Here is a 13,098-nt window from a genome sequence, read left to right as displayed (position 1 = left end):
GGAAACTGAGTAAAGTGCATAAGGAAGGAAGGGAAACAAACAGAAGTGTCATGGAACATATGGAGATTAAGGGGGTGGAGGTGCTTGCTGCCTTACAGTGAATAAAGGTAGATAAATCCCCTGGACCGGATATGATATTCCCTCAGACCTTGAGGGAGACTATTGTAGAAATAGCAGGGACCCTGGCAGAAATATTTAAAATGTCCTTTGCCATGGGTGAGGTGCCAGGGTAGCTCATTTAGTCCTGTTGTTTAAAAAAGGCTCCAAAAGTAAACCAGGTAATTATAGGTCGATGAGCCTGACGTCAGTAGTAGGTAAATTATTGGAAGGAGTTCTGAGATAAGATGCATAGGTATTTAGACAGCCATGGGCTGATTAAGGACAGTCAGCATGGCTTTGTGCATGGTAGGTTGTGTTTAACAGATCTTGTAGTTTTTTGAGGAAGTTACCAAGAAGGTAGATGAAGAAAAGTCTACATGCACTTTGGTAAGGCCTTTGTCAAGGTCCTACATGGGGGGTTAGTTCAGAAGGTTCAGACACTAGGTATCCATGGAGAGGCTGTAAACTGGATTTGAAATTGGCTTGGTGGGAGAAAACAGAGTGGTAGTAATTGGGTTGCTTCTCAGACTGGAGGCCTGTGACTAATAGTGTGCCTCAGGGATCTGAGGGATGGGGCTATTGTTGTTTGTTGTCAAGATCAATGATTTGGATGATGATGTGCTAAATTAGATCAGCAAGTTTGCTGATGACACTAAGATAGGAGGTGTAGTGGACAGTGAGGAGGAGCAGAGAGATCTGGGAATACAGATACATTGTTCACTGAAGGTGGTGCCACAGGTGAACAGGGTTAAATGAAAGCTTTTGGCATCTTAGCCTTTATAAATCAAAGTAATGAGTATAGAAGTTGGAATGTTACGTTGAAGTTGTTTAAGACATTAGTGAGGCCAAATTTGGAATACTGTGTGCAATTTTGGTCACCTAACTACAGGAAGGCTAACAATAAGATTGAAAGAGTGCAGAGAAGATTTACTATGTTGCTGGGTCTTCAGGAATTGATTAAAGATTAACTAAGTTAAGACTTTATTCCTTGGAACAAAGAAGAATGAGGGGAGATTTGATAGAGATTTACAAGATTATGAGAGGTATCTTCAGGGTGGATGCAAGTAGGCTTTTTCCACTTAGATTGGGGGAGATAAATATGAGAGGACGTGGCTTCAGGGTGAAAGGGGAAAGGTTTAGGGGATCACGAGTGATGGGAGTGTGGAACGAGCTGCCATCTGATGTGTGAATCCGGACTCGACCTTGAATTTTAAGAATAAATTGGGTAGATATATGGATGGGAGAGGTCTGGAGGGGAGCAGGTAATGGGGACTAGCAGAATAATGGTCAGCACACACTTGAAGGGCTGTAGTGCTCTATGGTTCTAAGTTGGACAGTCCCAGCTGTGGGTGATGCAGGTTCTATATTATACTGGTCATCAGTGTAACTCGGGTAGCAGCTAACTCACTGATCTATTAAACTCTTTAGAGAAGCTCTCAGAGAATTATTGTGATCATACTGCAACTAGGTTATGCAGATGGTCTTTTAATTCTCATCCCAATTAATGATAGCCTTGTTTATTCATCACTTCATGTGTCTCTTGGTCCTAAAATTAGAAGATGTAAAAGAAAATAAGTCTACAGATTTCAACAACGAGTTTTACTGACGTGCTAATGAAGCTACATTTCACCTCATAAAGTCTGTAAAATGACAACCTTTGTGAATTAAGTGAGATAGAGACACTAAAATAAATACTGTAAACATAGTAAAATGATTCCTTTCGACATAATGATTCTTAAAATGGTAGGGATAGACATTCTTCTTGCTCTTTATTTAAATGTTAAATTTAGACATTCAGTATGTTAACAGGCCATTTCAGGCCACAAATCCATGCCACCCAATTAACCTACACCCTCAGTAGGTTTCAAACAGTGGGAGGAAATCAGAGACCCCGGGGAAAACCCATGCAGACATGGTGAGAATGTACAAACTCCTTACAGACAGTGCGGAATTAGATTCCCAAACCTGATCACTGGCGCTGTCAAGGCGTTGCACTAACCACTATGTCAACTGTGCTGCCCAATATCTTTATGTTAAATATGCTAAGTAGTATCATGGAAACAACATGAAACTGAATTTCTTAAGCAGTGCATGATATAGTTTTGCCTTTCACAGAAAATTAATTTGTCCTCCGTCTTGCATTTTTGCAAGGTTAGAAACTAAATTTTAAAATAGCAAGTTTATAATATTTTACAAGCAAGATTACTCTGAAAGTCAAAGGCCTAGGAGGATCGGTGCGCAGAGGCCGTGCATAATTAATAACACTATGTATATCATTATTTGTCTAATGATTTGTCTAGTAGCTATGCTGCCTCATTGAGCAGCGGCCCCGGCCCCGGTCCGGGCAGAGGGTAGGCGGCGGCAGCCCCGGCCCCAGTCCGAGCAGAAGGTTGGCAGCGGCGGCCCCGATCCGGGCAAAAGCGAGGGGGAGGTGGCGGCCCCAGCCTCGGTAGAGTGAGGCAGGCGGAGGCCCCAGTACGGGCAGAAGCAAGGGGGAGCCGGTGGCCCCGGCCTCGGCAGAAAGAAGGAGGCGGCGGCCCTGGTCCGGGCACAGGGAAGGCAGTGGCGGCCCTGGCCCCAGTCTGGGCAGAGGGTAGGCAGCGGCGGCCCCGGCCCCAGTCTGAGCAGAAGGTAGGCGGCGGCCCCGATCCGGGCAAAAGTGAGGGGGAGGTGGCGGCCCCAGCCTCGGTAGAGTGAGGCAGGTGGAGGCCCCGGTCCGGGCAGAAGCGAGGGGGAGGCGGTGGCCCCGGCCTCGGCAGAAAGAAGGAGGCGGCGGCCCCGTTTCGGCGGGCAGCAACCTCTTTTGAAGAAGACCGCAGAGCCCACCTCACTGACAAAAGACAAAGGAGGAAAAACTCGTTACCCCTCCATAAATCTTCGTCCACGAAGCCAAGCCAAAGGACAAGCAAGATGTTGAGAATTCTGCAGCCTTAATTTCTATCCATTTTATTTTTTTCTTCAAAGTTCAAATTTAAATGTTAAGTTTAGACATACTGCACAGTAACAAGCCCTTTTGTCCCTTTCTCCCCAATTACACCTAATTAACCTACAAACTCAGTAGGCTTTTGAACAGTGAGAGGAAACTAAAGCACTTAGAGGAAAACCAAACAGACATGGGTATAATATAGAAAGTCCTTACAGATAGCACCGGTTCAAACCATGGTTGTTGGAGCTCTAAGAGTGTTGCACTAACTGCTCTGCTAACCTCACTGCCCATTTATTGCCAGAGTACATACGTGACATCACATACAACCCTGAGATTTCCTTCCCTGTGGACCAGGCTGAATTTATATTTAATCGGCAATTGCGAACTGCATCTAAGAAAAATATACGTATACAGAGGAGAAAAATGTAAAGAAAGAAATGTAAACAGCAGAAAAATAAATATTCAGTAATAAATAAGGTGCAAACTAAAAATGCTTAAACGAGTCTACGATTAAGTGTGTTTTGGAGTCTCGCTCTTTCTACAGGCATAAGATCTGTTCCACTGTATCTCATTTGTCAACAGTCTGACATCCCAAGCACCAGTCCCATTCACAATTCGAATAAGCCATAAGGTCCAATATTTTGATTTCGAGGGAGAAATTAGATTTCACTTTCTGGTCTATTGACATTCCTTGACAACAACGTAATTTCAGATTCTAGTGATAAATTTGAATAGCAAAGTCGCACTTAACTTTATTAATCAAACGTATGAGCATCGAAGATGGCGGCGCTGCCGAAGCCACTGTAGCGGCAGTGCTGTCGCTGGTGCAGACCTGCGGGGAGCAGAGATACAGCACTCCCTCGGGGTCCAGCCGCCCAGTCAACTGCTGTTGGCTCCACACAGGCTTTGAACAGCCGTTGAGGGAGATAACAGAGGTTTTAGGGTCTGCACCCAAGATGCCGGTGCCTAGTGATCGGCAGCAAACATGAATAGCTGCAGACTCTCGGAAGCAGAGAATTGGAGCAGGGGACCAGGGGATGGGAAGATCACAGTCTGAGAGGGAGAAGCAGAGGAGGGTAACCGTGGTGGCAGACCAGTGAGGGGGCTCTGCGGCTGAAGGCCCAGTGAATGCAGTGGGCTGCTAGTGACTCGAGACAAGGAACCGCGGAAGCTATGGGCTGCTGGAGACAGCTATTGGGAGTGTCTTGCTGGACTGCAGATGAGTGGCTCAAACTGGCTGGAGGAGTACCAGGTATCAGAATGGAGGCGCGAGGAGGTGCTGAGGGTGCTGAAGTGTTCTTGACTGTGTAAGAGGCTTGGATCTGGAGCACAGGATGCCAATAATTTGGCTGGACTCTGTGTGGCTGTGGGGGCTGCGGAAGTGCTGGGGCGAATCTACGAACACTTGGTGACTCTGGGGAGACTCTTTTGCTTCTTTCTCTCTGATTGCAAGTCAGACTGTAAGAAGCGCTTAGGCAATTCCTGCCTGTGACTAATCTGTCTACCTTGCAGCAGGGTAAAATAAATTTCATGTTATAGTACACTGTCTTATAACGATGACAATAAATTGAATCTTGAGATCATGTACAACCAAATTCAAGGGCAGTTTCTTTCACGCCATTTATCAGACTGATGAATGAACCTCAAAACAGTAATCTGTTGCTTTTGCTCCATAACCAATTGATCTCTATCTGCAGTTTTTGTACTCTTTTACTTATACTGTGTATAAAATGTACAACTTGTCTACTCACATACTAACCTCTATCACTGTATCTTTGGTATATTTAATAAATGAACACAAATTCAACTGAGTCAAAATTACACACTGGTATCAAGCTGAATGAATAGTCAAAATCCAATAAATATATCTACCACGCCCGCACAAATCCCAAGCTTCCAATCACTATAAATACCACCACCCAACTCCGCATTTTTGACCATCTGATGTACAACTACCAAGTAAGCTCAGTGAAAGTGAGTTTATTCAATTTGTTTGTCAAATTTATTTGCTATATTTATTCAATAAACAAAATACCACACGATTAAAAATCAGGCATTACAACTCAGAAATGTCTGGAATATAAAAATTTCTCACTTGTTGGAAAGAGAAACTTCACATCCACTCTTTGCACTTTCCATTTATAACTCTGTAGCCACAGGGAGTAGGGATACTTTTATACACAGAAACTGTTCTATTCACATTAACTATAAGACTAACTGAGGATGAACATGTATTTTCATAGAAATGAATAGAATTGAAAATATTAAATGTTAGTTAATAATGCACTAATCAAAATGTAAAGCATATAGCTCAAGGATGCAGAGAAATCTAAGTCTTACCAACAGTTTTTAAAAATATTTATTTCAACAATATCCAATTGCAAACCAATTAGATGATGAAAAAGGGAGAACATATGAAGTGAGCCACTGGCGTCACTAGGGGGGTGCAGACTGCACCGGGTGACATCATCAGAGGGGGTGACACCGAAATGACTGTCTATAAAATTTGTGTGCCCTGTTTCAGCAGAATTTTATTTTTTTAATAAAATTATCACTGTAATTAGTTATAACAACAAAAACATTTTTAGCAAGTCCAGCTTACATGTATCAATACACCTACAAAGCTAAAACTCAATGCTAATTTACTTTTTGAACCTTCTAATGCGCTCCGGTCAATTACAATGACGATTTGAATCACATGGTTTCTTCTGCATGTGCTACAAGCACGCACTGTTGTGTTTTTATAGTCACTGCTTTTGTCAAATTTTCTGGTTTTTTATCTCACTATTATTGCCATTACATTCAATGATATATAGGAATTATGATTTATTTTAGCACAAAAAAACATTTCTAAGGATTCTGTCCGATCTGGTATAGGAGGTCCATGGGAGTGGGGGGGTGACCCCATGAGTTATGCCACTGTGTGACATCAACCCTAGCAACGCACTGAAGTGAGCATAAATGCCGAAAGGGATTTGTTGGGCCAAAAAACCTTTCTTTGCTCTAAATATGCTATGAAAATTGAGCACCAATGCAGTTTGTAGTATATCGCCTGTTAGTCATAACTTTGTTGCTTGTCTTGCCATGTGGAATTACAGCCAAGACCACACATCTAGTCAACTCTTCCCTTACCTCAAGAGTGCTCTGCCAAAAAGGACACCTACTAGAGTAATAAATTTAAGACCACCTTGAGCTGCATGGTTCACAAACAGCAATTCTATCCAAGTAGGGGAGCAGATCTATGCCCTTCAGTGGATTAAAACAAATATTCCAAAGGAATTCTATAATCAACATGATTTGTATGTGGCAATAGAACTTCAGATACTTTTCATAGTTTGAATCCATCGTTACAAAAACACTATTTCTACACATTTAAACACATAATAGAAATAATTTGTTTCGAATGAACATCTGAAAGATATACCTGGGTATATGAACCAATAATATGGTTTTGTATTTCATCCATTGTGTCTGTCCCATAAGACACGGTACCCAAGTGGAGACGTTTGAAAATCATCTCATTCTGTGTAAGAGTCCCTGCAAATAAGCACAACAGAGAAGAGTGTAGGCACAATTGCCAGACTTTACGAGAAGTATCAAATTACACTTCAATAAAGAACATTCATTCAACCTGAGTAACAGTACACTTATACAAGTAACTCTTTGGTATAATTTTAACTGGCTACAATAAATGTTCTGTTTTCAGTGTTGTCAATTATTTTAGCCTTCAACATAATATGAAAATATTCCTTCTCTTTCAATGAACTGCTGTAATATCTAAAGAGCCATCCATTGTGCATGCATAAATATACTAAACCTCAAGTTATATTAAATTAATAAAATGATTCTTGAATTAATCGTGAATGTCAAGGAAAGCTATGAGGATAAAGGGAACTGAGTCCTCAGGTCCGAAATGCAGGCTTTTGGATCGGAAACATCGACAACCCCACAGCAGTGTGGAATATTTCAATTACCATGGTGAGAAGAAACATTAACTAAATATATAAAATATCAATATTATTCATAAATCTGGTGTGGTTATCTTAATTGTTGTTATAAATAAATCACTGTTGCAGCACTCTGCATTTAAAATATTCTCGCCAAGTCATTGCATTTTGCTGGGGGTAACGTGGGCAGTTGTTGCACATCAACCAGAGTTCAAATCTTCACTTGTTCAACTTTGGTCTCACCAAAATAGCTTGTAAACAACCACCCCCATGTCAATCAAAGACAGGCCCACAGCCATGTGATTAAAGCAGCTAATTAATTGGATGTTTTACTTGAGAGTTTATGAGCTGCCTTGACTACAATAGGAAGCAGATCCTTGAACTGATAAGAGTGAAGAATTTCCTGTAAATATCAGATGAATTAAAATTAGCTAAGGATAAATGCAAGCAGAAAATTATTACAACAGCTTCCTTCCGTCACAGAATTTTAGAAAATGTGCCTCTTTGCTACTAATTCTTTAATTCTGTTCCACACTCCCACTTGAATAGACAAAGACTCAACAAATTATTTGCAGGAAATTATCTGTGCATTAAAATCAAGTGTAGAACAACAGAACAGTTGTACATTTTAATCAATTCAAAGCATGATATTCAGACTGATATTAATCATCTTTGATCCAAGCACCATGAAAAATAACTTTGGCAATCCAGATTTGTAATAAATATAAAATACAAATTTGCAGATTAATGATTTAGCTTTTTTTAAAAATAATTGCTGACATAACTAAATATTATGACTTAATTTTTTTCGGCTACCAGAATTCCCCTTCTTGCATGTTTTGTTAGCAATTCCAAGATCTATCCAAAAGACGTTTTGATTGTATCATGTATGTATCCAAAATGGATCCGAAAGTGTGTCGATGGATTCATGCTACCCACCATCCAATGAGCCTTCCCACCTCCATCACAATCTTTACCTCAATGCGCCATCTCTAAATGTCATATCCAGGTGAAATGGTCCATTTAGAAAATTAATATGAACTGCCAGATAGTAAAATGGTAGCCATAACTTTCCATCCCAGAGCACATTACTGGTTTTATTAACATAAAAGAGGCTTCGAACAATCTGTACAGTTAACAAAGCAAATTCTACAGACTGGTAAACAAATAAAACTGCAGATACCCAAAGTCTGAAACAATTCTGAGGAAGGGGTCCGACCCCCAAAAATTAACTTGCTTCTCTTTCCACAGATGCTGTTTCATGATTGAGGTTCCGTTTTCTTTTTCACCGTTAGTACATTATTAACTCTCATTAGCAAAACGATGCTGACTTTGCACTATTTTATACAAATTTTTCACAGTAAAACCATACCATTTTTTTGTGTACTACCTGTTATACTCGAGGAGAGGTTGACTTACTTGAATAGCATGCAACAAAGTTTTTTTTATTGTATTTCGGTACATGTGACAATTAACAATTAATTCAAAGTCCTGCTCCTGAAGGAAGACATCCCATTGGGAGATCAATATTTAATAGTCCATTATTTCAAATTTCAGTTACTTGTTATGAAAAATAATGCAGCAACCAAACTGTTTAAAGCAGAGTGTTAGAAACACAAAATATCAAGCAGTATTTGTGGTGAGGGAAGCAAAAGATTATTTTACATTCTTAACTTATGATCAGAATTTAATCTATTGTGATCAAGTAATAAACATTGGTGAGGCACAAGAGAAACGACTCCATCTAAATCTGACAATGCATCCGAGCTGTCATAGCATCATTTACGTATATGCAGGATTGCGAGTTAATATTTCCTGCTAAAGGTGGTGTTTGACAAAAAAAAGTAAATTGTAACAGCTGTAATTACATATTAGCTCAAGTCCTCAAAGTGGGATTCAACCCCAGACTCTTGTGAGTGCAGGTGAGAATAAAGCAACACAGAGGCACAATTAGGCAAGGTACTGCCTTGCTGCTTTGCAGACTTGGGTTCAAGCCTGAACTCTGGAGCTGTCTGCATGGAATTTGAACATTCTCTTCGACTGCGCGGGCTTGCTCTGGTTTCCTTTCACAAGGTCAAGATAATGTAATCTAGGTTCATAGGTTAATTAGCCATTATAAATTTCCCCTCATATTGGTGAGTGGTAGAATCTGATGCTTATGTGTGGTCTTTGATGAGAATGCAAAGACAATAAAATGGAATGGTGTAGTTGTTTGCTTAATGGTCGGCAAGCAAGACCCATTTCGGTGCTTCTAACTGCATAACTTTAAAGGAGGTAAAGACTTGGAATATTTCAAGGCATATATCAAGAATCCCTAATTCAGGGCCAGATGTATTAAATGCCAAATGATGACATAATGAAGGTAATAATCAATTTTAGGAATTTTGATGTGTATGAGTTCTCAACCAGTGAATCCCTGCAATTAACCAATTACATTCTTGCTTTACACACATGAAATTTGGTTCTTTGTCTGGAATTGAGAGCATGTCTTATGAAAAAAGACTGGCAAGCTAGGGCTTTTCTTTGGAGTGCCAAAGGATAAGGCGAGACTGAATAGAGATACAGGCAGTCCCCAGGTTAAAAATGAGTTCTGTCTTTTATTCGGATTTGTATGTAAATCAGAACAGGTAGTTTAAAGTGATTTTAAAAATCAAAAGCATTACCTGACAGTTACAAAAGCAGAAAATTGTTCCTGGACAGTCCAATGATTGTTGATATATAAAATTTGATCATACTTCTGTAACGCGAAGGAATCAAATGTGTAAATTGTAATACATTTGCAATTTTTATTTATTATTCATACTAAATACTCATGTGAGATAGACAGCTTTGTAGTGAAGAAGTGAGACTTGCGTTTTTATTTGATTTTGTTATAAAAGATGAAAGCTTAGGTGAATGTCATCATCTAAATAATTTGCTGTTCTTGAAGCGCTCTCAGCCTCTCTCTCTCCCTCCCTGCTGGATGACAGCAGCATCACACTAGAGTATCCTACAGCTACTCTCTCACGATGTTGGGTGATGGCAGCATCACGCGAGAGCATCCTACAGCATAACCATGGAAGTTCATTGAATTCTAATTCCGGTCAGTTTCTCGGAACATTAGTATGAGTTGTTCGTAAATTGTATGTTTTCAACCTGGGAAATGCTTGTATACAAGATTATATGAGGTATCGTGATAGGGTGGACAGCCAGTACCTTTAGCAGGGCAACAATAGCTGAATCTGTTTAAGGTGAGTGAGGAGACTTTAAAGGAAATGTCAGAGGTTAGACTTTTTATTTAAAAACACAGAGTGGTAGATGTCTGGAATTCATTGCCAAGGGTGGTGTGGGGGCTGGAACAACCAGGAGATTTTTAAAAACATGGATATTAGAAAAATATAGCATTATGGGTGCATGCTTGGGAAAGGTTAGACAATTGTGAAGTAGCAGATCATTATGTATCAAAGTGCTTGTTCTGCACTGTAATATTCAACGTTAACAGTTGAATAGCATTCAATTTTAACAGCGTAATTACAAATGGTGTATTAATCATAGCTTAAATCAATTAAATTTTAGGGGGAAAATACCACTGTAAAAATAACAATGCTAAATTCAAGTTATGTTTTGTGTTATCATATAATTCGATGAATATCTCAGAGCTTTAAAAACATCAGATGAAAGCAATTTTTTCCCCTGAATATAAAGCATCAAAATAGTGATGCCACAACTTTAAAGGACAGACTGGCTTCCTGTGGCATTTTCACATGTTCATACAAATTTGTCACCATCTGACAAACTGACCTCATGTGAATTATTTTCTGAAAAGCTTAAATACAGCATTAAATTCTATTAATGAATCACTTAATTCATCACTCCACCAATATGCACTTTTGCCTTTTCATTAGAATTCCCTTGATGTCAGTTATTTATCAAGAAAAAATACACAGATGTACGTGAAACAGATTTTGTACTGCCACCTGTAAAAGAATGTCAAGTTTGGAAAAGCTAACGTATAATTAAAGCCTACAATATTCATTAATCAAAAAAGTTGTTCCAGCTGTTTGTACCACTAATGACTTCATAATACAATAGAGATAAATTCCATTGACACTGGGATTAATTTATTGCATCATTAGGGTTCACCCACAGTTACCATTTAAAAGTTATGAGCTCTCCGGTGCATTGTTCTTAAACAATAGCTTTATCAAAAGCAAGAAATGGGGAAATTAAAGATCCACTTGCAGATTAAGAACAAATTATCTGTCCTCTTGTTTCAGCACCATTTATTCATTTATCATATAACATCTAGTATTTCAGGTCAGTGTCAATGTGCTCTGCATCCTCACAGTTAACAGATGTCTTCTCTTGTCAAATGAATTACTTTATGTTTCACGCACTGGTGGTCGCAGATGTGTCACTATAGCAACATCATTAATTTCAGATCTTACCGGAAACATGCTCTCCAATCAAACCTAATTATACCACATTGCTTTCTTGTCCTACAATAAGGAAACTATAATGTAATTATTGGGACACTTCATTTTCTATTCTGCCATGGCAAATGAGTAAGCCAAAATGATGGACGCTTCTTGTCAGATTGCTTACTGATGAAGCACAAACCCAATTTGCAGTCATACAAAGGACTACCTTGCAATTAAGATAGAATGCAATGTTCCACAGGCCCAACAACTTAAATTCTATATAGTTACTAAGGGTGAGTGAATATCTGGAACACAAGTAAAAAATGGTGAACCCAGTGACCACTTCAACATGCAATTGTTTTAGTCAATAAAATTAGACAGAATTTGCACTGTTGACAAAATTAAATACAAGTTTCCAGACTTTTTATTTTCTGTAATCTTTATCACTCAAAAAAAAACAAACAACAAAAATATTGTTGCAGCTTAATTCTTCACCTTAAAATTAAAAGAAGTAAAGCTGAGAGGACATGATTTAATGTTCTGGAGACCAAAATTATGGAATGTGTATTAGTAAAGTGGGAGTCACACCAAGGAAGCAAATAAGATGGGTGATGGTAAATGTTCTACTGTCGACAAGTGGGGAAGATTTGAACAAAAAAAAAACAAACTGTAATAGGAGCTCAGAGGGTCAAGCAGTAACTGTAGGCTGGGGAAAGAATTGTCCACGTTTTGGTCAAGAATGTGCATCAGGACTGAAGAGACGAGAGAGGTGAATGGACATTGGTTTGACAAAATTATGGCGCAGAAGTATAGTTAAGGGCGGTGGCTCAAAAGTTAGCTGTACGTGTGTGGGAGACAGCTGGGGAGGGAGAAGGAACAAAACAATTCCAAAGGCAATAAGGATTTAAATGGGATTGTTAGCCAAGGTTATAATGTGATCAGTAGTTGAGAAGCCTTGTGACCAAACTTGGATTTTGCTCAGAGGTGCGGATTGTGGAATAATGCAAGATGGCAGAAAAGCAGAAAAACCCTAAGAAACGTTTTATGTGAGAAAGGCCACGCTTACAATACATGGTTGGAGCAAAGGGTGAATTGTTTACAGAGTCAATAAGTTAGGCAGTGGAACTATCTGTGTCAAAGGTTCTTCATAAAATTTAGGTACAAGGAGAAAGGAATTGGCATTGGGAGTGAGGTGTAAATGACCAATGATTACAAATCCACTAACGCAATCTGTGCATGTACAGGAGAAGAAAGGAGGTTGGTCCCCACTGGTCATGAGCAGCATGTACAGGAGAAGAAAGGAGGTTGGACACCACTGGCTATGAGCAGCATGTACAGGAGAAGAAAGGAGGTTGGACCCCACTGGCTATGAGCAGCATGTACAGGAGAAGAAAGGAGGTTGGTCCCCACTGGGCATGAGCAGCATGTACAGGAGAAGAAAGGAGGTTGGTCCCCACTGGGCATGAGCAGCATGTACAGGAGAAGAAAGGAGGTTGGTCCCCACTGGCTATGAGCAGCATGTACAGGAGAAGAAAGGAGGTTGGTCCCCACTGGGCATGAGCAGCATGTACAGGAGAAGAAAGGAGGTTGGTCCCCACTGGCTATGAGCAGCATGTACAGGAGAAGAAAGGAGGTTGGTTCCCACTGGCTATGAGCAGCATATACAGGAGAAGAAAGGAGGTTGGTCCCCACTGGCTATGAGCAGCATGTACAGGAGAAGAAAGGA

General features: G+C 39.8%; 1 protein-coding gene across 3 annotated transcripts in view; it reads right to left on the bottom strand.

Moving 5' to 3' along the window:
• atp9b (ATPase phospholipid transporting 9B) overlaps positions 1-13,098 on the bottom strand; it is a 346,140-nt gene that overhangs the window by 76,358 nt on the left and 256,684 nt on the right. For all 3 annotated transcript variants that reach the window (XR_011352129.1, XM_069920813.1, XM_069920814.1), the window contains one exon: positions 6,450-6,562. Coding sequence is in view for 2 of the 3 variants with exons in the window: in XM_069920813.1 (XP_069776914.1) it covers positions 6,450-6,562 (113 nt within the window). In the remaining variant the exon portion in view is untranslated. The remainder of the gene's footprint in view (positions 1-6,449; positions 6,563-13,098) is intronic.

The sequence above is a fragment of the Narcine bancroftii genome, chromosome 2 (genome assembly GCF_036971445.1).
Source record: "Narcine bancroftii isolate sNarBan1 chromosome 2, sNarBan1.hap1, whole genome shotgun sequence".
Lineage (NCBI taxonomy): Eukaryota > Metazoa > Chordata > Chondrichthyes > Torpediniformes > Narcinidae > Narcine > Narcine bancroftii.
Note: the sequence above shows the minus strand (reverse complement) of the source record. Positions and strands in the feature narration are given on the sequence as shown.